Source organism: Prosopis cineraria, unplaced genomic scaffold, assembly GCF_029017545.1.
Source record: "Prosopis cineraria cultivar Desert tree isolate PC_DT_omini unplaced genomic scaffold, ASM2901754v1 PC4, whole genome shotgun sequence".
In the NCBI taxonomy this organism is placed as follows: Eukaryota; Viridiplantae; Streptophyta; class Magnoliopsida; order Fabales; family Fabaceae; genus Prosopis; species Prosopis cineraria.
Window position 1 is genome coordinate 13,341,634 of NW_026555335.1, and position 26,222 is coordinate 13,367,855.

Genomic DNA, 26,222 nt, shown 5'->3' on the forward strand with positions numbered 1-26,222 from the left:
TATGGAGTCTGCTCATCACTAGCTCCTAGGCCAATCTTGATTTTTCATTTTATTCTAAAATGTTCTTTGTTGTTCCTTAAATTAATTGTGAAGGTATTTTTTAACATTGTATTTATTAATGTAAAAATTATAAAAAAATTAATACTAAATCTTGATTGTCTTTCATGTTGATAAGAGGATGAGCATCATGATATTTATCATTATTCATAAGATCTAGATCATTTAAATTTTAAAAAAATTATTTTATTTTATATTTATCAAAATAAAAATTCATCACTATTCTAATTAGTACATATTTAATTTAGACAGCCCAATTAAAAATTAATTTTTCAAATAGTTTTTATAAATTTTCTGATGTTTTTTAAATAGAATTGGATTGCCCTTTTTAATATTAAAATTTTTTGTAATTTTAAAAATTGATCATTTAGATTTTTAGATAATTCAAAATTTAGTATTATTTTTTTTTGGTAAACTTATATTAATAAATATGATATTAAAAAAAGACTTAAAGATTAATTTAAATCATCGGAATAAATTATTTTAGAATAAAATGAAAGTTCAAGGTTAATTCAAAAAGATGTTTGAGCTGCAGTACATTTACCCTGTAAAACCAGCGCTTCATTGCGCTCCTGGCGCTATAAATAGGCCCCTTCAGCCTCCTCCCCCATCCACAAAAGCAATCCTTTCGTTTCTGCGTCTCTACAGAATCTCAGTCTACCACTTTTACTTCGCTTCTCCCCAGTAGTTTCTTCCTTCTTCCTCCGCCGCCGTGTACAGATTAATTGAGGTGAAGCGTGTTCCTAGTGCTGTCTTGTTTTTCTGTTTTCTCTTCTGATTCATGGCCATCGTCTCAGTTCGTTTTCCGTTTTCTTTCGGAGTTCACATAGATAGCCATTTCTTGTTTCGCAGAAGCGTGAATGTTGTGATGGAGATCAAAGGAGGGAAAAAGAAGTCTAGCATTAGTAGTTCCTTACAATACGAAGCTCCTCTTGGCTACAGCATCGAAGACGTTCGACCCAACGGTGGCATTGAGAAGTTCCGCTCTGCTGCTTACTCCAACGTAAGTTCACTTCTCCGATACCTGCCATGGTCTTCTTCATCACTGCTTTCCAGTTCTCGTTTCATTTTTATCTTCAATGCTTGCAGTGCCTGAGGAAGCCATCCTGATACAATTCCAGATAATTAATGCCGCTGTATCAGTAGACTAGAACTTCCGCTTTCAGTTTTCTTTTTTCTTGTCATGTTCTTTTCTTCAAGGAATTCGGAGGATTTGATTCTTCCTGACTAAGCCGTTTGCAGAGCAATCAGGACAAGCCAACACAATCCAGGTCTCCATAAACTGTCGCTATGGCTGTCTTGCCTGCGATTCCAAATGAACCAGATGCATCTCCTCCATCTCCGATCGGATTTGAGGGTTTTGAGAAACGTCTAGAGGTTACATTCTGCGAGCAACCGATGTTCAAGGACCCTCAGGGACAAGGCCTTCGAGCCCTGACTCGCTGTCAGCTCGATTCCATTCTCGAGCCAGCCTGCTGCACCATCGTGTCCCAGCTTTCCAACGCCGAACTCGACTCGTACGTGCTCTCCGAATCGAGCCTGTTCGTGTATCCTCTGAAGATCATTCTCAAAACTTGTGGCACCACGAAGCTTCTTTTGTCCATCAAGCCTATCCTGAAGCTCGCGGAATCGCTCTCACTCTCTGTCTCCACTGTCAAGTTCTCCCGCGGGAGCTTCATCTTCCCAACCTACCAGCCTTCCCCTCACCGCAGCTTCTGCGAGGAAATCGCCTTTCTGAATGACCACTTTGGCGACCTTAACGCCAAGGCCTATGCCATCGGCGATCCTACTGTTCCGAATCGTAATTGGCACATTTACTCGGCTTGCAAAGAGACAGCCAATTCACCACTGCTCGGAAATCAGACTGCGACGGCGGAGATCATCTTAGAGGTGTGCATGACTGGATTGGACCGCGAAAAGGCGTCCGTTTTCTTCAAGAAACAAGGAGGAGATGGTTCCGTCGGTGAAATGACCAAAAGGTCCGGAATTTCGGGCATTATTCCGGGTCACGTGATCTGCGACCACGAGTTTGATCCGTGCGGTTACTCGATGAACGGGATCGAGGGTGCAGCGTATTCAACAGTACACGTGACCCCAGAGGACGGATACAGTTACGCCAGTTACGAAGCCATGGGTTTGAACCCCGAGTCAATAGGTTTGGGTCCGCTGGTGAATAAGGTCGTGAAGTGCTTCGGACCAAAGGAGCTGAGCGTGGCGGTCACGTGCAAGACAGGCGAGGAGGAGGAGTGGGCCAGGCGGGATGCTGACGTGGAGGGGTACGCGTGCGGGAACGTGGTGAAGCAGGAGGTGCCAGGTGAAGGGTGCGTAGTGTACCGGATTTACAGAGCCAAGGGAGGCGAGTGCGCAGTGCGCGCACACAAGAAAGCAAGAAAGAAGAAAAAGTCGTGCAAGAAAATGTTGTCGGAGGAGGCAGTGGTGCCTACTTGCGTCTATTCAGCTTAGCGGCGAATCTCTCGATCTCTTTTTCGTTTTACTATCGGGTGGTGTCGTTTTCTGGTGATTTAGTGAAATCCTTGTCTTCTGGTGTTTTTTTTTTAAATAATGTATTAATGTCGTCTTTGATCAAGAGTCGTTAAGTGCTTATTATGTCATGTACGGCATAAAACAAGGCTTAATCATGATTCAATCTAATATAAGGCCCTCTGTTCTGTGTATATGGTGTGTGCGTACTCCATTTTTAGGGGCAATTCTATCTTTATATTTTCGAAATGGATCCGTCCAAGGTTGTAAACAATAAAAGTAAGTGAGAAAAATGAATCGTGCCATTAACATTAGTGTGAAGAAATAGGCGAAATGTGCCTATCTATATATATTACTTGCACTGCAAGTACAACGCCACTTGAAGGTCAGGAGTAAATTAATGTTAAATAATAGACACAGTGAGAAACAGAAGGAAGCAAAGACGACAACGGGTTTTGGTTTTTCTTTTTAAAAAAATCATTTTGGGTTCCGGGAAAGCTGCCTGCTTCCCGGCCTCATTTTCTGCCCAATGATTGTTCTAATTCAGTCATTGATCTCACTTCCTCATTGGCCACTTCCTCCCATAAAAAATACGCCCACGTAAGGTTCGAAGAGAAAACTCTAAACATGATGCTTCGAGGGAGGCCACTACGAAGAAAAACTCTCATTGGGATCTTGAATTCTTTGACTATTTAGACCGAGAAGACCAAACTTGAAGAAGAAGAAGAAGAAGAAGAAATCACGAAGACGACAAAGCAGAAGGCAGAAGAGATTGCGAAATCGCCGTCAAAGGTGAACCCAAGAAATCACTGGAGGTAGCTGGAAGTCGTTGGTTACAGATTCTGGTTCCGTAATCGTTGGAGCTAAGAAATCCTTATCCATGATAAATTGACCCAAAACAATCTGAGCTCAAACTCAAACAAAGATTTGGAAATTATTAGATGACCAAGTGGGATCCAAAGAAAAACTTTTATAATTAATAGTTTGACAAACCAAAAGATATTTTAAAGTAGAAGAAGCATAGAAATACTTAAACCAAGCTACAGCAGAAGACAGGACAAGAAAATAACACAGCCTCAATTGGCTGACATGTCGTAGCTTATGTGTCATATGCTGCGATTAAGTTTGGAGGGGGAAAGATTGTTCTGAATTGAAGTGAATGAAATTAACTTACCCAAACCCTTGCACTTGTTCTGACGTTGTTAGATCAAACTATGATCTTGGCTCAATTTAGAGCTTTCCAATAATTCAAAATATTAATTAACAACTCAGAAATATAATTAATTAAATTAATTTTTTTATTAATTTCTTTTTTAAATACTGATTAAGTTTAGATTAAGAAATCAACTTGGTACGAGAGGGATATCGTCTTCCTCTGGGAGAATGATCAAGTTTAAATTGTAGAGGCAAGGGTAGATTTGGGATTGGAGATTTGCTTGGTAGTCTCAAGGGTGGCGATGAGAGGATTGGTGGGTAATTATAGCTAGAAATGAGTGAAAAATTACCATAAAGTTGACAAGAGATAGAACAGGAAAAACGGGCTGATTCCATCAAGCTAGTCTGTTTAAACCCGTATAACAATAGAGTTGTGCTTATAAATTAGATATTAAAATAATAAATCAAACTTAAACAGGTTGGCTCATTTAATTTTGGGCTTAAATGGACTATCCTATTTAAGGCCACGTATACTTTTTTTTTTATAACTTTAACTCTTTTTATACTTGAAAAAAATTAAACTAAATTTTACTCCACATCACATATGAATCCATATTTGTTGAAGAAAGGCAAAAAAAAAAAGCCCTAAATTCCCTAGTTCATTTAGATCTCTTAATCTCATATGTTAGTCCATTAATCTTATTTGATTTAGATTGGTTATATGTTGGCTTAGTTGATTTATTGCTTGGTACCTTGTTGTCATTTTATTTGTATTTTTAATTCATTTAAATGTTGTTTAGGTAGTTTTTTTTATTGGATATTATATTGAAATGAAATAATTTTTTATTTGATAAAAAAAATTGAAAAAAAATAAAAATAGTTAAAAGGGCTTAAAGCCCACAAGGCCGACCCTAAGCCCACTATGTCGAAAGCCGAACTTTAAATTTTAAAATCATAAAAAAAACTCAAGCTTAAATAGATTGACCCTTTTAAGCCCAAGCCCATTAAGGGCCGACCTTACAGGGTCGAGTCAACCCATTTCCTCAGCTCTAACAAGAGATGAGAAAGGAAGGGGTTAAAAATGACAAATGAAACATGGTGTCTAAAAAATTGATGTTTAATTATAGAAGCTAATTCCACTAACTTTGGTGGAATTGAATTTTTTAATTTCATCATACCAAACAAACATTTGTTTTATTTTATCAATTCCATTTTTATATCCACATCCATGCCTCTAGTTCCATTTCCAATTCAATTTCCATTTCTATATCTACACACACATACTCTCAAAACTCATATACTTGTAGTTCTTGATTCCACTCGAATCAAGACATATATTTTGGGTTAAAGGAAATTTAATTTTTAAATTATAGGCCCAAAAATGTTTAAAACCCTAAATTTTATTTTTAATGTAATGTTACCCCTACTTTAATAAAAGTTAATTTTAACCCTTAGTTCATGAAAAAATGATAAAAAATTTAAAAATTATAAAAAATGATCTAAAAATTATAAATAATGATAAAAAAAATTATACAAATGAACCAAGAGAATTTTCTTGGTTCTTTTTTTAAATAATTTTTTAAGTTTTTTAAATTTTCTAGTCAACTGACATTTCTTGATCTATTTTTTTTTATAATTTTTTAGGTTATTTCTTATTATTTTCTAACCGACTAATAATCAAAGCTAATTTTTATTAATGGCAAAAATGACATCATATCATTTTTAAAAGTTAAAATAAAATATTGTATCAAAAATGAATTTGAAGTCTCAAATACTTTTAGATCTATAGTTTAGGGGCTAAATTATCATTTAAATCTATATTTTTTTATATTATTTATCATGTAACAATTCTTTTTATTAATATTCTTAATGCTTCAAAATTCAATTGTTTTAATGTAATTAAACAAAATTATATTAAGTATATAAGACTAAATATTTTAATTTTCTCAATTTCATAACAAAAAATTACTTAACTTTTAAGTTCTTTCAAGGCCAACTAGTAAACCTCTTTATACATAATACTCCATCCATTTTAATTTATAAGATATTTTTAGAGTTATCTGGATATTTTAAAATATAAAGCACTTTAATAAATAATAAAGTTTTATTAATTATATTGCTCCAACTGTACCCTTCCTTTCTTATTATATTTTTAAAAAATAAAATTATAAAATATATTTAATAAATTTTATTGAAGTGAATAATTTTATTAAAAAAAACATTCTTATAAACTGAAATGGAGGGAGTAGTAAAATTAACTCACGAATGTATGTTGAAAAGGATAAAAAAAATTGAAAACGAAAAAAAAAAAAAGGCGCTTAGGACGAGGGCGTACGTAATAATCACAGTCCGTTAAGTGAAGATGGGTATTATCATTCATCATACGGGCCTTCAAGACCAAAATCCAGACCGTTCCTCACTTTTCCTTCTAAACAATGTTTTCGGAACCGAATTGAACGTTAAATCAAAAAAATCAGTGATTTACAGTTTGTATGGTTCAATCAATTGAATCAATGGTCCAACCAATAACGTAATAATTAAATTAAAAAAAATTAAATATTTTAAGTATAAGAAATATGTATATAATAATTTCATATGTATATAATAATTTAAATATAAGAAATACATATAAAATTGCTATTTAATTTAAAAAAATTAAATATTTTAAGTTTATCATGACTTAACAAGTCAAATAATATAATATAATATCAAATGATTAAAAAAATTAGTCATTTTTTTTAAATTTGATAAAAAATAAAAAAGTTTTTTTTGAACAGTTCGGTTTTTGAAAACCGGATCCGATTTTCGATCCGACTGCCGGTTCAAAACGGCTCAAACTGACTCAACTCTTAAAATAATTTTTTTTAAAACCAAATTAAAACTAGACTGATCAACGGTTCGATCGGCCGGTCCGGTCTGGTTTAATTTTCAAAACAGTGCTTCTAAATCTTTTTGAATCTTATAACCAACTTCTTTTGAAGCTCCCAGCCCACAGTTCACTTGATCAACTTCCATTTGATCTTCACAAGAGTTTCAAAATTTTCCATTGACGAGGTAGCGCTGCCGCATCAACCAGACACCAAGGGACAAATTTCCCTCCATTCTCCATCTACACGCGGGAAGCCCCGACAACGGTATTCTCTCCTCTTCCCTTACCTTTCTCTGTTTAATCTTCCCTTCCAAACTTTCAAAATACTTGTCATTTGCCCTTCATTTCCTGTATCCGAATCCTGAATCGGATTTCCCTCCATTATTTATGCAGGAGCGCCGGCATCAGATTCATCCCTTCTCTACAAATCGGCAAAGTAGTCATTGCCGGTCACCGGGGCCTAGTCGGCTCAGCCATCGTCCGGAAACTCACCCAACTCGGCTTCACTGATATGCTCCTACGCACTCATGCCGAGCTCGACCTCACTCGCCAATCCGACGTCGAATCCTTCTTTGCTTCCGAGAGGCCTCAATTCGTCATTGTCTCCGCGGGCAGCGACCATAGTGGGCGGCATCCACGCCAACAACACCTACCTGCTGATTTCATATCCATCAACCTCCAAATCCAGACTAACATAATCGATTCCACCTATCGAAATGACACTAAGCAGCTCTTACTTCTAGGATCTTCTTGCATTTCCCCAAATTCGCACCACAACCCATCCCTGAAAATGCTTTGCTAACTGGCCCCTTAGAGCCCATGAACGAATGGTATGCCATTGCGAAGATTGCTGGGATCAAAATGTGCCAGCCTTACAGGATTCAGCATACCTGGGATGCGATTTCCGGGGTGCCTACGAACTATATGGACCCAACGATTACTTTCATCCTGAAAATTTGCATGTTTTACCCGCTTTGATGGGAAGGTTTCATGAGGCAACGGTGAATGGTGCAAAGGTGATGCGGTGTGGGGAACCTAAGTCCATTGTGGGAGTTCTTGCACCTAGACGATCTGGCCAATGCGGTTGTGATCTTGATGGAGAAGTACAATAGATTGGAGCGTGTGAACGTAGGGAGTGGCAAGGAGGTGTCCATTAAGGAGCTGGCTCAATTGATGAAGGAAGTTGTGGAACTCGAGGGGGATATTGTTTGGGGTACTAAGAAGCCTGATGGGAATCCAAGGAATCTTATGGATACTTCCGAACTTGCAGGGCTGGGTTGGTCACCCATTTCGCTCAAGGACGGACTTGTTGATACCTACAAATGGTTCTTGGATAACGTCAAGCTATAATAAATCCGGTCTAGAGTGTGCCATGCATGTAAAAATTTATAGGTAGTTTGACGTCAGCATAAAGATCTGTTTTTAATTTTTATAGAAAGGTGTGATCACTGATCCTGTGTCCATTACGTGGAATGATTATCGTAAAGCCGTGTTGTTTATCTATAGAGGTCACGCAAGGATCAGATGAGCCTGTGCTAAATGCTACGGACGGAGACTTGTTATTTTGTAGAAGAGATTTTCTGTTAGGACTGCAAACACACGCTTCATTAGTTATCTGTTTCCGCTTGTTTATCTCTATCAGCAGTTTTCTTCATCCCATCTTCTTTAGATTCTGACATGATAATAGTTACAAAACTGTTATAATTCTTTCCTAGTTTCCAGTTAGAAAAAGTTTCATTCTATCTATTTGGTGTCCACTACTTTCTTTAGTATTCTTTTACTGTAATTTTAGATTGCGTCTTTGTTATATCTGAGATTCGCTTACTAAATTTGGGTCGTTAATAATTTTTATCCTTTTATTTTTTCGGGGTGAAATTCTCCTTTCATTTTTAATCTATAATTTCTTGGGTATAGAGAATGGGTCATAAACTCATAATCATAACCAATGCATAATGATAAAATGGCACAATTAGCACGCTTCCCTTGAGTGCTTCTTACTTAATAGTTTCTGTATACTTGATGTCTTGCGATTACCTCTTCTGTTGATTGAGTTGGATGCCTTGTGGATGAGAATATGCAACCGTGTGACAGAATTGATATCTAGTCAAGACCAACAATATGCTATTAGATTGTTTCTTTGACTCCTTTCAGCTAGCAAATTCTCTAAGCTATTTCAAGCGTTGCAATGGTTTTACCGGTAGTTATGCTTCTCAAGTTGGAACTTTTGATTTTAAAACTGAAGCTGCTCGATCAACAGTCAATCTGGAGATCTGAGATATTAGGGTGGAGGAGTCAATAGATATCTGGAGTTTGAACTGTGATATGGAGAGGAAATCTTTTTTGTGTCTCTGTTGCATACCAAGGAATTCTTGAGAATCGTCCTGCCTCAGGTGGTTTAATCGGTGAAGGGTCAGAGGGGGAAATCTGTCAGTGACTTCATGGAGAACGTAGTTGAAGAAATTGGAATCATTTTGTCCAACAGAAGAGTAATCTTTGTTAGTATCCTAAAACAAATGAAGGAGAACTTCTTTTTCTTCCTTTCTTTCTTCTTCTTATTATTTTTTTGGTCCCGCAACCAGTACAGTATATGGTATGAGGGCATTCTCCATCAACTTGTCAAGGCTATACAGTGCTCTATACTGATAAAGCATGTTGTACCGAGTGCCCTCTGAATTTCTGCTGCATCTTAATTATCCAACTGTACAGTCAGTTCATACTTGAACCATTATTGTCCATTCCTTTGCAAATTTAATCAAGAAAATTTAGAAAAGTAGGTTGGGTTTTGTCATTTTTATGGTCGATAGTAAAGTGCTGTCATTAATGCTTTTGGGTGGTGTTTAGATTTTTTTTTTCTTTTTATTTTTGACCTGAAAAGTACCATCTTGTTTACTTGGGGTGGGGACCATACTATTTCGTGCTAAAATGCTTTTCGTGGCTCAGCTTCAGGCTATTAACTATGCACGCCTGTTTTTGTTACAGAATTCACTTCCTATTATCATGTTTCCCCTGGGCACAAAAAAAATGGGAGGCTCATGGTCATGGTCATGGTCCTGTCCTGTTCCCTTTTTGTTCAGTTCACTTGTTTATTAGCTGCTTTGAAATTTGGAGAGTATGCTTGTCTGCCTGAAGTTGTATTAGTTTTCTATGTTCTTATTTTATTACATTTGATTTCACCCTCATACTCTTATTCCCTTGGCATGCTTAAGTTTAAAAATTTTGGAAAACCAAAAAGCTATTCTTGAAATGCTTGCTGGTGTAGTGTTGATAGGAACGAACTGGGGTGCTATTGCTATATAACCCAGCCCACCAATACGAATTTCTTGAGGAAACAGTGCCTACATACATAATAAAACTAAAAGAGGAGTCTCATACACATGATACATCAGAAGATGCATTTCACTTCTCACTTATTTATTTGTAGGTGCCTACTAAGTACTGTCTATTTAAAAATATCCCCACAACTGGGGTGAAAAGAATCTCTTGCAGAATGTTCGGTGATTCCCTAGCAACTTGTGCTAGCATACAGATATCACCTTGAACCTCCCAGAAAGCGAACTTTGGTGCTCCTAGAAAACTTGCTGCGGTAAGTAGAATAAGCACATACCTTACTAGCAATATATATTTGCCATGTAAAGTGCTCAAATTGTTTTGCTATTGTATTGCTGATTTTGAAGGTAATTTGATTAAATGGAAAAAAGTATGTGCTGATTCTAATAGTCATTGAAACTTTATATTAGCTTTATGGTTTTTCACATGTTTCTTTCTTTCTTTTGTTAGCAATATGATTTTGGAAAATCATTCGTTTTTTACTCAAAGCTAGGGGGATGTGAACATTTATTTTCGTTCCACTTGGGACAAAAAGATAAAGAGAAGCAGGAAGCGAGCTAAATATGGAGACAAGGTATGTCTATAATCTTTTGCATTTATAATAATTGATGTGACCCTACCCACTTGTTTCGTTGGGAGAAAAAAAGCTCTTATTGTTATTCTTATATTCTCTAATAGACTAAGAGTCATATATGAGATCCCTAGTATCTGTCGCCATTGGACTACATTGGTGAATAGAAAAATACAAAGTAAATAACCAAGCTCCAAATAGAAGAGACACGACAATATGAAAGATTGACTATAAAACTCAAGAATTATCGGTTTTATGTTGCTTAGAAGGATAGAAGTAATATAGATATAATTATACAGTCAGTATTTCAATTCTGACTCTGATATTGACCAATTCTGTGAAGTAGTGTCACGGGATGGTTGAGTAAAACAAGTTTAACAAAATCAAAAGGAAATTATGCTGTCTAAACAAAGCTCTAATAAAGCCAATCCTAGGAAAAGATCATATCCTCCTTTTTTTCCCCCCTGCTTTTTCTTCATTCTTCTTGGATGGGGCTCTGCGCTTCCATGCTTTCACATGCATGCTAAAAGTAGAAGAAAGAAAAGGAAAAAGTTGCAAAGCATACTTGATTGGACACTTCCATGTTCTAAGAGATCATTCGTCACTTACACCCAAACATCCCTTGTCTTTCTTCCTGTTTTTCTTGTTCATACTTTTTCCACACGAGAAAGAAAGAAAGCAAAATTTAATGATCGTACCCAACACAAGGTCCTATGGGCCGCATGATTCTTCAATAATCTTAAACCACAATTTTAAAGCAAGAAAAACTGCAACTTGAACAATGAACAGAACAACCCCAACAGTAAATTCTGATTAAATAATAGTTCTTCAAAGTTCAAAGTACCTTGCTACACGTAGAAGATGACGGGTCCTTTTTTGGATTTTGAAGTTGAGACATTTTTGTTAGTATACTATCATGGATCTCCACGTTTCCCAAGAAGGAGGAAAATTAAAAAAAAAACTAATAAAGTTTTGTTGTAAAAGAGACAGAAGCAGAGGACTGACATTAAATTTGAAACGGTAATAAAACAGTATTCGGATGTTGAAGGCTCTGTACCTTAGGGGACCCCCAAGAAATTTAAAGCACCACTGACCAAATTTCCTACAGGATTAGTTGCATCCCATTTACTGCAAAATGTAGAAACCCAAGGGATCAATTCAAGAAACGTCTCTTTTCTCCTCTCATGCTTCCCCAGGAAAATGGCCTTCATTTCAAGGATTTGTCAAGATCAGAGAGGAAATCAAACCTGTGGTAGAGCAACATTTGATTTGAATATCCACCAAAGAGGATAAGAAAAGGAAAAAAAAATACAAATTTATATAGAAATTATATCACTAAGCTACTAGATTGAGCCTTCAAGCCAATATCACCAGCATCAGCACCATATCAACAGGCGAAGCAGAAGAAGAACAGAGGCGCGAGCAAGCACTGGACTTGAGAAACAGGGTAGTTTCTACTGCAAATAGCCCACTCTGTTCTTGGGCTGAGCAGAACCTTTTCCTCCTTTTCAAGCATTCTCACGAGAAAGGAGACGAGCAGTTCTTGTTCGACCCCATAAGCTGCAGCAGCCATGGCCCTCACCATATTCCACTTTCTTTATTGCCTCTGCTTCAGCTGCCACCACCACAAGAAGAAAAAGCAAAGATGGGATTCTTAGAAGATCTCAGAAGGAAAACTAGATAGATAGATAGTGCTAGTGGGGCGAGGATGGGGTGGGTGTATATTGGTCAAAGTGAACATGAATAATGCTCAAAATAAAAAAAAGCAGAGTGGAAGAAAAGAAAAGCTGTACAATTTTCTCTCTCTACTTTTTGGAACCGCCCTGCGATGATGGGGCTCTTCTTGTCCTATCATCAGTAAACAAGAAATTTGCAGTTTTTTTTTTTTTTTTGGGGGGGGGGGGGGGGGGAGGGAAAAGGGTTATAAGACGTCAAGCTTTGGGTTGGTCCTGGTGCACTGAGATTGTGTCTGTGTGTCCCAAACATATAATGTGGGCTGAGTTGAAGAGAGAGAGAGAGAGAGAGAAGTGAGGAGGGAATGAATGGTTGGTGTAGGTGTGAGGAGAGGGAGGTGGGTGGGTGGGACTGTGTCTGTGTGTGTACGGTTGGGGCATGGGGAGAGGGGTTCTGATGTTCCTCAGTGAGTGGCGCTCTCTCTCTCTCTCCCTCACACAACTCTCAAATCTATTTTGCTCCTTTTATTGCTTCCCCACTGATGCCCAGCTTAGCTAGATTTGCGCAACCAACCTCCCTCTTCTCTTTTTTCTTCCTTTCCTAACCTTCATCAATCACTTTAATACCACCACTGCCCTTCTCAAAAGCTTCACTTTTCTTTCCTTGGCTTGGTTTCTATCTACTAAATTACTGGTAACTTTCTCTCAGCTACTTCTCTGCTAATGCAGTTATGCAAATTTGAATGATATTGTGTTAATCTATACTTTTAAAAAGTTATTAAACTCAAGCCATCAAATTCAATCCAACTATCTATAATAGAGAATGGCCTCTTTATTAATGTTCTATTTGTTAGTATGGATCCCACTTCTTCAAAGAATTATGTTCCATCAAAATTGATGGAACTTATTCCCACTTTCATACTCATAGAACCCACTTATTTCTTTAATTCTTTCACAAAAAATTACTCATTTTTATGTACATATCAAACATAATTTAAAAATTTTATTTTCACTTCACTTTCTTTTCCTCTTTCATCTCATCTTCTATTTTTATCAAAAACTCTTTCATGTTGCACGGCGGCGTAACATACTAGAAAATAATTTTTTTTTCCCCATACCATGGAAACTTGTTTTAATTTTCTTTTAATAGAAATGATAGTTAGGGGAGGCACCCAACAAAATTTATTGGTTAGGGTTCATAACACTGAGTTGGTGGTTCTAATACCACCCATAGAACTTGTTAAGATTGTCCTCAGATGGTAGGAGATCTCTCAAAACGAAGAGTCGTTCACCAATACAAAACATTGAGATAATATTAGGGGGAATTGAAGCCATACCCATAGATAAGACTTGTGTTTTTTCTCATAACCTTGTTAGATACTTTGTGTCAACCATGTTCTAGGATTTGATGCAAGGATTGGCGTGCTTTAGATTTTTCGCTTCATCTAATATGTGCCTGTGCTTGAGAAATTATCACAAGAATTTGTGCTTGGTATATATCAAGCTGTTTCTAAATAATTTATATTCCACTTGCAGAAAGACTTGTCTTAAATTGTTAAATATCAATGAGCACATACATGATATAAGATTAGTCCATCAAATTTTCGAACTTATTTATAAGTTGACATATTAATTTATAATTATAGGTATTTTATATATTGTGATTTTTTAAAAATAAATAAATATATATATATATTTATTTATTTATTTAATTCATTAGGCTTGTATATCTCATTCATGTACAATTTTAGACAAATTTATACAAACCAAGCCAAAACAATCATTTGACAAAATTAAAACAAGTTTCAGGTGAATTACAGAATTACACAGATATTCAATAGGGTATTGCAGATAATATGTTTTTTTTTTCACAATTTTAAATAACATATAGACATGTACACATGGATAATCATGGCTTGATAATACTTTCACAGCTCATTTTATTTTGAAAACCTATAACTTCTCTTATTCACTTGAGTTTAAGTTAATTCAAACATTGGTGGAAATAGGTTTCGAAGCCCTGCTGATGACCTAGCCTTATTGAGTCATGACTTGGCATGCTCTATTTAGGTAAAAAGAGTTAAGTTCAGGCCTACAACCAAGCATGTTTAAGTCAATTCACTTTAAAAAAAAAAAAAAAAATTGGCCGATAAGCCTACCAACTGTAGCTATTTATAAGTTTATATTATATAGTATGTATAGATACACACACACACATATATATATTAAGTGATATATAAATTGATATAAATAAAAATATAATTAATGTGAATTATATTAATTTATTTTAAAATTTTATATTTATAATTTGAAAATTAAACTAACAAGGGAAAACTTCACTTTATGTTTTATATATTACTTTACTTTATCATTCCCTTCCTTGTATAAATACAGGTAAATCTTTGTGTGTGTGTGTTATTTATACATATACTTTTAGTATATTTATATATAGATCAGGCATGTTTAGTTAAAGTCTAGACTAATTTGATCTATTATCACAATTAAGCATTAACTAAGCTTCTTGTCAATACGAGAATATAGTTTCTCCCTTAAAAATTATAAGGTATTTTTTAAAGAGTTAGATGCTCAAAAATATAAGGTATTTTTACTTTTTCAAAGTGTAATCATTGCTTTTTTTTAAAATACCCCTATTAATAATAACTTTATATTTATTATAGGATGTTTAACAAGAATAAATATGAAAAGATAGGATTAGTTAAAAAGTAGGTGACTACTTTATTAAGGGGTGATATTTGATTAAAAATATCTTATATTTTTTAATAGAGAGAGTATTTATCATGGTTTAAAAGAAAATTAACATGTTTTTTAAAAGTAATTAAGGATGAGAAAATTATAGTCATTCCACCAAAACTTGAACAATGATATTGCAACAAATTTGAGTTGAAATATTAGATATTAACTAATGTGAATAGAAATAATTAAAAGCTAAAATATAAAATATTAATGAGCCAAGACAGAATTGGTTATTAAGATCGTCCTCATGGTTTATTTTTATTTTTATTTTTTTGGGTGTGTGGATAGAGTCGTCCCCATGTTACCTAACCAATTGGAACTTTGTTAATCCAACCAAATTCACGTCGGGCCTACCTAGGCATGCCTACTCATTCCTACGTATACCAAACATAAAACATGGACAACTAGGAAAATTCACGTGGAACAGTAAATTTAATTATAAGATCAAAATAAAAAATTAATATCCTCATAATTTCTCTCAATTTAAATTAATTTTTTATAATTTATTTTGTTTTAATCCAATTTTTATAGTTTTATTATTTAGATTTGTTAATTATTAAAGGTTAAATTCTTTGATTTTTTTTAAATAAAATTAATAATTTTATATGTTTATTATAAGATTATATAACTTTTGAAATAATTACATAATTATTATAACTCAAAATTTATATGTTTTTTTATTATGTTTCCTAAATAGCTTTTATACATATAGAATTTTTACTAAAAAATAATAAAAATAAAAATATTGTATTTAATCAATTTTTTTGCCAAGAGTATTAAATCAATTTTTTTTATCAATTTCAAAAGTATTTTTATTTGGACAAAGTTAATCAATGATTTTAAATTTTAACAATTAACATATTTAATGAATCAAACTACAAGGGCTTAATTTAAAATTGAGAAAAACTATACAGACATGTATATTAATTTTTTTAATTCAAAATAAATAATGTTTAGTGTGGAACAGCTAAAATAGTTTAGCAAGAACAAAGGTGGGCTATAATGTGTGGAAATGGCTTTATATCTATCAAGTTTATCAAGAACTCTTTGTCCAAAATAAAAAAGTTTATCAAGAATTCATATCTTGTAAATGAAAAAATATTTGAAATATTATCCTTTACTCCCTCTGGTCTCATTTGTAAGTCTCATTTTAGAAGGTTCATTTGATCCCATTTATAAGTCATGGTGCGTCTTTTTAGATAATATTTGAGAGGTATTTTTAAAATTACCCTTCATAAGAGAGAAAAAGTAACATGACATTATTTTTTAGATTTGTTATATAGAGACATGTTTGGAATTTTACTTACTTTTATTCCTTATACTTTTATTGTATTGGTATTGATGAGGTTGGTAGAAATAACTTATAAATAGAACCGGAGGGAGTATTTATTTAAATTTGACCATTTGTATATAGGTTAGATATTAAGTCATTTGTCATCAGAGTTTTAATAATTAAAAAAACATTTTTTGTCATTATTAAAAACATAATAATAACAAAGAACGTATTGGTGAAGAAGAGAATTTGCATCAAACATATACTCCCTCCAATCTCATTTGCAAGGCACATTTTAAAAGATTTATTTCATCTTATTTATAAATTATAGTATAATTTTTTAGATAATATTTAAAAAATATTTTTAAAATTATTATTTATAAGAGAGAGAAAATAATATGACATTACTTTTTAAATTTATGATATGAAAATATATTTAAAATTTTATATATTTTTATTTTTTATATTTTTTATATTGATATTGATGAGATTAATAGATATAATTTATAAAGAGAACCGAATTATCTTAATACAAGAAAGCATGCCATTCTCGTTTAAACAATAAAAAGTATAGGGACCAAACAGGGCATAACATTATAGGTCCTGGGATGTACCTCTTCGCGTCTTTCATGTAGTCAACTTCAAGTATCACCCCTTAGAGCTGTCAATTAGGGCCAGCCCGGCCCTAAAGGGCCGGCCCTTGAAGGGTCAGGGCCTAAACGGGCTGGTCCTAATAAGCCCGATTACATGTCAGGGTTTCATTTTTTAAGGCCCGGCCCTAGCCTTCAGGGCTAAAGGGCCGGCCCTCAGGGCCTCGGCCCTATTTTTTTAAAATTATTTTTTCAATTAAAAATTATAAAATATATATTTATAATTATAAAAAAAGTTATTATTCATAAAATTAAGTTTAAGAAAATAAATTTAAATTAATTTACACCACAACAATAAAGAAAACTAAAATATTTAGGTCTAATATCAAATAGCAACATCAAAGTGAATACCAATAAAAATTAAACTTAACTAATATTATCATAATAAATAAATAAGGGATGAATGAATGTATTTAATATGTTCATTTCTTTGAATTATGTATTTAATCTTTTATTTTTTTATATTATAATTTAAAAAAAATTATAAACATGCCTAAAAGGGCCGGCCCTGGCCCTAAAGGGCCGGCCCTTTTATTTTCGGGCCTAAAAGGGCCAGCCCTTTTAGGCCCGATTTACATTTTTAAAGATAAAATGGAAGCCTGGTCCTCAATTTTTTCGAGCCTAAAAGGGCCGGCCCTACGAGCTCGGCCCTAATTGACGGCTCTATCACCCCTCACGCCCCCTATTTCTGGCCATACAAATTCATGCACTTCTAGTTCCACATACATACATGCATATTCTCATATGCTGCTTTGGCTCTTTTGTAACTTATTTATGCCAATTTTATCAATATTAATATAAAAAATATAAAAAAATAAAAGTATATAAAATTTTAAATATGTATAATAAATTTAAAAAGTAATATCATATTATTTTTCTCTATTATAAAGGGTAATTTAGAAAATACATTTTAAATATTACTTAAAAAAATGCATTTTAACTTATAAATGAGATTAAATAAACCTTTTAAAATGTAACTTATAAATGAGATCAAAGTAATATATAAAGTCATTTTTACTGATTATTAATATTAATATAAAAAAGTAAAAGGAATGAAATTATGTAAAATTTTAAATATATCTTTATATAATAAATTTAAAAAGTAATGTCATATTATTTTTTTCTTTTATGAAGGGTAATTTTAAAAATACATTTTAAATATTACCTAAAAAATCACACCATAACTTATAAATAAAATTAAATGCACTTTTTAGAATATGCTTTATGAATACAATTAGAGGGAGTATATCTGAAGTGATCATAAAACTAAAGAAAATAAATAATTAAAAAATAATAATTTTTATTCAAATATTCAAAATTTTTGTTACTTAGAGGTATCTAAAATTGGCTTTGAAGCCTATTTGGTAGCCTCCTTCCCTAAGATTATGAAGCCATAATCTGAAAAAATCTGTTTATGAGTTATTTAAGTTAATTAACCTATTAAAATCTGTTTATTATGATTTGATTGGATATAAATCTATCAAATATATAGAACTAAATACCTAAATCTTATCCAAGGTGTTTTCGTTTCTAAGCATATGCCCGCTCCTCTCTATTGTTGTTCTGAAATCAAAACCTTCTTCTGGAACATTTTCGAATAATATACTAAACCAAATCATACATATACTATATTATTATTATTAAATTCTTTATTGCTTCCCATATCTGAAAAAAGTGTCTTTTTTCCTAAGTATGTAGCTGAGATTTACAATCAAGACCTTTTTCATCTTTCTTTTTCTTTTGTCGGGTATCACAAGAAAATCATCCCAATGTCCAAGCACGAAGAATATATTCTCCCTCCAATAACAAATACAGGACAGTTTTAATTAAATTTTGCTCTAATAAAGTTCAAACTAATTTTATCTTTTTATATTTATTTATTTAATAGAGTGTTTCACTTTAAAATAAATATAAAGTAATTTACTACCTCCGTTTAAAAATGTAAATTATTTTTTGAGAAAATATATGTTAAAAAATTTAAGATATTTTTTGTCTTTCAAGGTGTAAACATTATATTTTAAAAAAATATCCCTATTGATATTGACTTTATATTTATTGTAGAGTGTTTAATATGAATAAATATGAAAATATAAAGTTAGTTTGAAATTAAGTAATTACTTTATTAGGAAGTGAGATTTAGTTAAAAATATTTTATATTTTTTGAATGGAAGGAGTGTTTAATACGAGCACTTTTTTTTTAAAAATAATGATTATACCTTAAAAAATAAAAATAATTTTTTTTTTCTATTTTTAAATAAAAAAAGTATTTTATATTCATTAAGTGACACCTATCCTGCATATCTAACATTTCAAGTTTTATTTAGTTTTATGTGCAACTAGCTAGATTTATTCTGGCCCAAACGAAAAGGCTAGATATATTTCCATTATTTTGTACCGGATATATAATAATTATAGTACAATTTTCATTTAACAAAAGTTTGTTGAAATGTATAAAAATTTGAAAGAATAAAGGAAGTTTGTATGTAGTCCAATAAAATGTGCGGAGAAAACATTAAAATAAAGTTACACTATTTGTAAAGTATGAAAAGTGTGATTTTATAAAAATTTTACACTTATATTGATAATTATTAATACGCAATTTTTAATTAGCATTAGTAATATATATAATATTATATATATATATTAGTCATGTTGTATGATTGAAAGTAGTTCTTGTTACATAATAATAGCAACAATAATAACAAATGCAGTTGATTGTAATTTTTTTCTCCCCCTTGACCACCAGAAAACTGTTCTTTTGTCATAGCAATAAAAAACATATGGGCTTGCATAGACAGATGTGATAATTTAGATTAGCCCAAATAAAATAAAATAAAAAAGAGGAAAAATTAATTTTTTAATCACTTAACTTTTACCTTATTTGTAATTCAATTCCTCAATTTTGACTCAGACTCAATCATTTAACTTTTGACTCCCTTATTACATGGTCTTTATTTTTTAATTTTCTTAAAAAATTATTCTTATCAAATAAGAGAAATAAAAGAAATGCTCATATTTTATTTTAAAATACCCTCATCTTACTCTTTGATGTGAGATTTAAATTAACATGAAAAGAGAGAGCTAACAAAAGTTGAGGCACTGAATTATAAGTAAGTCAAAAATTAATGGACTGAATTATAGTGAGTCAATAGTTAAAAAATTGGATCTCAACGAGTCATAATTGCAAGATTAAATTATAAGTAAATTAAAAATTAAAAGATTAAAAAAATTAATTTTTTCATAAAAATATTGTATGATTAGTTTGAATAAGTTCAAAAAATTCAGGCTAGTCTAAATAAACTTATCTTGTCTAAATTACCTACTTTACTTGCACATATATTGGCTGAGGGGAAAATATTACTTTCCCATAGATGTGTAGGAATTTCTTCACTTCGATTATGATATGGTCATCAAGAGTTTACATGTGAAGTTGATTAGCGAGAGAGAGAGATCTGGGTTGTGAGAGAGGCTGTGATGACATAAGATAGAGAGAACAGCAAAGAGACAGAATGTCTGAGAAAAAAGCTCAGACAGTCAGAGAAAGATGATGCGATTTTTTCTCAGAGATGAGAGAGAGAAAGGTACCTGAAGAGAAAGTAGGCCAGCTCTGCCATCTATCATCTCCTTTTCATTTGCACGAATCTCTCATCTCTTCATCCGACGGCTCTGATTCATTCTTCTTCTTCAACTTCCTCTTTTCTTTTCTTGTCTCATCATCCGCAAATCAAAGCACCTGCATCAACGAACACCGCTTGGAACTGCCTTATTCAATTAAACACTCAGATCTTTCACCCAAATATATATATATATATATATGTATGATGCTCGTGATCAAATATAATGAAGAAACTCTAAAACACTGAATCACCTCAAGCTTGGCTGTGGCTGAAAATGTTTCTGCTATTGTTCAAATGAAGAAAAAGGGCTTCTTTCTTGTTCTCAGCAATTTGCATATATATATATATATATATATATCAGTTCGTCTTAGGGTTCTGCAAATTTACAGAGAGAGAGAGAGAGAGAGAGAGATGGCGCATAGCTTTCTTGTTTTCTATGAAAAACACTAAGAACTGAGAGAGAGAGAGAGAGAGAGAGCAAAAACTAGAATAGCAGTTCAGTACAGACAGGAACAAACAACATCACACACACGCGCAAACACAAAAACAACCTTGCTAATTCAGAATCAGAAGGCCGACTCAGCATTAACAATGAGACCTTAACATGGATCCGCAAGTTGTGTTTCTTTCATATAGGTGAGAAGTGATCGAGAACAATGAAGGGTCTTCTGGATGATTCAAAGCTTTAAAATGAAGCGCAATTCATGGTTATATATAATGCAAAGTGTTAGCCAGATGTCAAGGAGCTTTTTAAGGCATTACTTTAATTTTTTTTTTAAATTACAAGGAATAAATTCCATTAATAACACATTATTTCTGTTGAGATACTATGAAAAAGAATTCAAAGCCTCTCCATTTCTTTATCATTTTTTTTCTTCTACTATCGTAAACGTAACCATTTATCAAATTTAAATCTAAAGCATATTCACTTAATGCAGTGATATTAATAGTTATAATTAGAAAAATTAAGGGAAAATGATAATAATAAAATGTAAAATTTCTGCATCCATAAGAAAAAGGGTAGAACCCTCCCAATTAAGAGTATTATTATTATTATTTTGAAAGTATAGAGAATAGCTAAGAGTAAAGATTTATCTTTCCTTGGATATTGATAGGAAAGGGTAAAATTTATAATATAAAAATATGAGCCAACTCACTCAATTGAATCGGTAAAATATTAACTCACTATCTTAACTAATTTAATAAGATGCTTCATTTACGATCAATTTAATTATGATTCAATTATAGTTTTAATTATTAATTTAATATCTCAATCAATTTAATGACCTCTTTAATTTTTAATACCTTGATAAAACCCTTTCAACTAGGGGAAGTACTATTATTTTATTTCCTTGGATTAAGATGTTATAATTACGATAGACCAGTTGTTTTTTATGCATGATGCTAAAATGGGAACGAAAAAGCAAAAGTAGATGTTTTTCCTTACAGTCGCATTCTAATTTCCCCCTTGCTGAAAATCTCATGTGAAAGTTGTTGTCTCTCATTTTCTTACTTAATGCAGAAATGGGTCTCCAACCTTTTTCTTTTGGGCATAAAGTATCATAAACAAATCTTAAAGCACACTTTAATTAAGAGAAAACTACGTTTTCAACTTTCATGATTCATCCTTCCTTTTTAGTGGTCATCAATCAATTGCCATTGAATAATGTTTTTCAACTAATTGCATTTGGAGAAATTGCTCATAGGGACCAAATGACAAACATAATTGTTACTCAAGACTTCAAATTTGCATGATTTATAAAAAGGACCAAGATTCTTATCAGCAATTAATTTGAATTTTGTAAAATGACCAAAACATCCTCATGATTAACCAAAATGTTTCTTATAAGCAGTGGTATTGCATGCTCCCTTCTTTAAAAAAAATATAAAGCATTTTTAATCAAATCACATTTAGTTAATTATCTTTAAAATTACATTCTTTTTATATTTATTCTTACTTAATAAAGTATTTTCATTAAAAAATCTTATTAATTATATGCCTAATTAAAGGTATTTTTTAAAAATATTATTAATTTTTAAAAGATCTAAAATGCCTTGCATCTTTTTAATAGAGTGAGTAATGTACAAGAGGTTTGGCTTAGATTCCAAGCTATCTTTCATTATTTGTTCTATAGGGTTAAATGACAAATTGGCCTCTAAACTATGAGTATAAGAATTTTTGGGATCTTCAACTTATTTTTGAGGTAATATTATCCTTTAAGATTTTAAAATGGTGCAATATACTTCCAAGTTAACAAATGTTAACTTCGATCATTGGCTAACAAAAAAATTATACAAAAGGACTAATAAAATTTTCTTAATCAACTAAAGGTTAAAGTTATCTTTTATTAATGGTAAAGGTAGCATTATACTATGTTCAAAAGTTGAAGGTACACATTGCATTAAAAATGAGCTTACAAGTTGAGATGCTACTGAATGTATAGTTTTAAGGTTAATTTATTATTTAACCCTTCTTATAAAATAATCAATATATAAATAAGTGAATAAAAGCTACAAAGATAAAGTCACTAATGATAAAGTATCAAAAAAGATTTAGAATGGACGTTGAGATTTTTTTCATGGAAAGCGACACCGTTGAAATTATTGAGAAGTGAAATAAAGTCTCTAGAACAAATCATTCTGAGAGGAAGAATCCATTACGTGAGCAAAGAAATTCTTCCTAAAATATAAGATTTCCAAAAACATACTTAAGACCTCATACTTTGAGAATCATTCATAAGTTGGATCATGAAATCAATTTATAAAGGGAGAATTACTTTAAAATCTTACTTAAGACAAGTAATTATTCTCATGTTCATTGATAACTGAATTTAAAAAAATGATAATATATGAGAGCAATTAATTATGTTGAGTGAGATTTTCTATGTAATTCTCCCATCTATAAAAAGGTATTAGTTTATGAGAGATCTTTCTTCATAACTGATCTTCTATAATTTACAAAAAACTTTGATGCAAAATTTAGAAACATTTGGATCCTAAAAAATTATAGAGGTATAACATATAATTGGGTTAATATGTAATTTGGACTATAAACTATAAATTCAAGAGTGATTTGAACCCTATATTTATAATTAATATATTTTAAACTCTAAACAATTAAATTGGGAGCATACTTACGCCCACTGCTAATTTGGTCCTAATGTCTTTTAATAAAGTTTTTAGTTAAATAGTAGTTGAAACCCTAAACTAAAGTCAGTAATTTGAGCTAAGTCTGATAGGTCATCCCGAAGCCTCTTGAAAAAATGTTGGGGTTGGCCTTTGCTATTGACACTATTGTCGAATAGTATTAAAATTAATAAAAACTAGATTTTACAGTAAAACACAATCTAGGTCATCTCCCTAAGAGTTAATAGATTAACTATGTAAATTAGCATTATGAAAAGTTAAATAGTGGAGGGATTTTTTATGACAAATTAATTTAAAAAATAAATTAAAATTAAATAAATAAATAAAAACAAGCAGTGCAATCAATTACAAGCTAATCACCTAAACTTAATCTTTTTTGTCTACAAAATAAATTAATTTTATTTAACTTTATTATTCTGATCTTATTACATATTTTTTAAATTATCATTCAAGAATTAAATAAGAAAATAAATTATAAATTAATTAAATTCTTCTTTAATTCATAACTTAACAACTATTTTATGTTAGTTTATGAGAGGTCTTTCTTCATAACTGATCTTCTATAATTTACAAAAAACTTTGATGCAAAATTTAGAAACATTTGGATCCTAAAAAATTATAGAGGTATAACATATAATTGGGTTAATATGCAATTTGGACTATAAACTATAAATTCAAGAGTGATTTGAACCTATATTTATAATTGATATATTTTAAACTCTAAACAATTAAATTGAGAGCATACTTACGCCCACTGTTAATTTGGTCCTAATGTCTTTTAATAAAGTTTTTGGTTAAATAGTAGTTGAAACACTAAACTAAAGTCACTAATTCGAGCTAAGTCTGACGAGTCAACCCGAAGCCTGTTGAAAAAAAGTTGGGGTTGGCCTTCACTATTGACACTATTGTTGAATAGTATTAAAATTAATAAAAACTAAATTTTGCGGTGAAACACAACCTAGGTTATCTCCCTAAGAGTTAATAGATTAACTATTTAAATTAGCATTATAAAAAGTTAAATAGTGGAGGGATTTTTTATGATGAAATTAATTTAAAAAATAAATTAAAATTAAATAAATAAAGAAAAACAAGCAGCGCAATCAATTACAAGCCAATCACCTAAATTTAATCTTTTTTGTCTACAAAATAAATTAATTTTATTTAACTTTATTATTCTGATCTGATTACATATTTTTCAAATTATCATTCAAGAATTAAATAAGAAAGTAAGTTATAAATTAATTAAATTTTTCTTTAATTCATAACTTAACAATTGTTTTATGTTAGTCACATCAACAATGAGTAACCACTCAAGCCGAACCAAATTATTCTTTTATTATTATATCAATCAACTATAGCAAGTAAAAACTCAAATAAAATTTATAGTTTAAAAATTATTTAATAATGTTATTCTAATCAATAATAACAACTAAATCATGAAATTTACAGGTAGAAAAAAAGTTAAAAAAATTAAAATAAAATTTTTTTGAATATCAAAAGTTTTAATTAAAATTTAAGATTATAATTTATAATTAATTATATTAAAAATTTAATTTTTTATATAATTAAAAATTAAACAATATAAGATGAGAATATGACAACCCATCGCCTGTATTAAAGGAAAGAAGAATGACGGTCGCTTGTGCCAGAACTCCGGTTCCTCGCCGCCTACTTTGATTCTTTTGTCAATTCTCCAGTGATGCGTTCTCTACAGCTGCGTCCTTTATATATGAAAAGTTGTGCGTCTCTCACAGAAGCAAAACCTAATAATTTAATAAAATAATAAAACTATTTTAAATATTCTTAAATAAAAATTACACTAAAAAATCTAAAAAATATATAAACAATGTTTTAAAAAATTTAATTCTTAACTTGATCTTTAAATGTATTTATATTTTTTATTTAAAATAATTTTTATAAATGTCTTTTAAATTAAATTTAGAAGATCTACGCAAATAAAATAAAATTAAATAGCAACTATACAAAAAATCAAAGATAACATCTATTATATTTTAAAACTTAAGATTTAGTCAGTTAAAATTCAAAAGTTAAAGATTGGCTAATAAAATTAAATAATATTCAATTAAACTCAATTAGCCTCAAATAAATATTTAAAGTTTAAATTAAAAGGTTAAAAATATATAAAATTGCTATTCATTAGATATATGGGCTTTTTTAAAAGGGTATGATACTTTAAATTTGATTCAAATAAATTGGCCCAAATTGAGCCCAACCTAATAAGCCCAACTGTTAGAATTTCTGGCTCTATATGTATGTAGAGTCAATAATTTTGGTCAAGCTTAATGAGCTAGCTGGAATCTAACCAAAAAATTTAGAATCAAATTTGACTATATGAGTTTTTTAAGAAGGTAGAACACTTAAGCCCAATTCAAATAGAGCATAACTTGAATAAGCCCAACCAGCTTAAATTACTGACTCTACACTAAACTATAATTCTAGGCGCTATTTGAACCTTAAACTTATTTTTGATACATTTTAAACTCTAAACAATTATACTTGAGACAATTTAGTTCCAACTATTAAAATGGTACAAATGTTCATTATTTTAAGTGTGGGCCCAAATAATTGACATGTTAATCGCTTACAAAGGAGTCAAATTCATAGATAAACATGCAAGGTTTGTTTAT

The 26,222-nt window shown here is 31.4% G+C and overlaps 1 protein-coding gene, 1 long non-coding RNA gene and 1 pseudogene across 2 annotated transcripts; 2 read left to right on the forward strand and 1 right to left on the reverse strand.

Annotated features, from left to right (window-relative positions):
* The first annotated feature begins 645 nt into the window (after positions 1 to 645).
* Positions 646 to 2,732, forward strand: LOC129309251 (S-adenosylmethionine decarboxylase proenzyme-like). The gene is made up of 3 exons (XM_054950737.1): positions 646 to 787; positions 910 to 1,060; positions 1,300 to 2,732. Exon 3 carries the CDS (start codon positions 1,348 to 1,350, stop codon positions 2,518 to 2,520), a length of 1,173 nt encoding a protein of 390 aa, XP_054806712.1. The 5' UTR covers positions 646 to 787; positions 910 to 1,060; positions 1,300 to 1,347; the 3' UTR covers positions 2,521 to 2,732.
* A 54-nt stretch (positions 2,733 to 2,786) lies between these two features.
* LOC129308850 (putative GDP-L-fucose synthase 2) lies at positions 2,787 to 8,160 on the forward strand (annotated as a pseudogene).
* A 2,524-nt stretch (positions 8,161 to 10,684) lies between these two features.
* Positions 10,685 to 21,091, reverse strand: LOC129309573 (uncharacterized). The gene is made up of 3 exons (XR_008592930.1): positions 20,679 to 21,091; positions 20,396 to 20,543; positions 10,685 to 12,075 (listed from the first exon to the last, which is right to left on the reverse strand). It is a non-coding gene; the product is annotated as an uncharacterized LOC129309573 (long non-coding RNA).
* Positions 21,092 to 26,222: the final 5,131 nt, after the last annotated feature.

What these genes read in the sequence shown, in the direction of transcription:
- LOC129309251 (XM_054950737.1), top strand. Translation starts at nt 1,348, where the DNA reads ATGGCTGTCTTGCCTGCGATTCCAAATGAACCAGATGCATCTCCTCCA.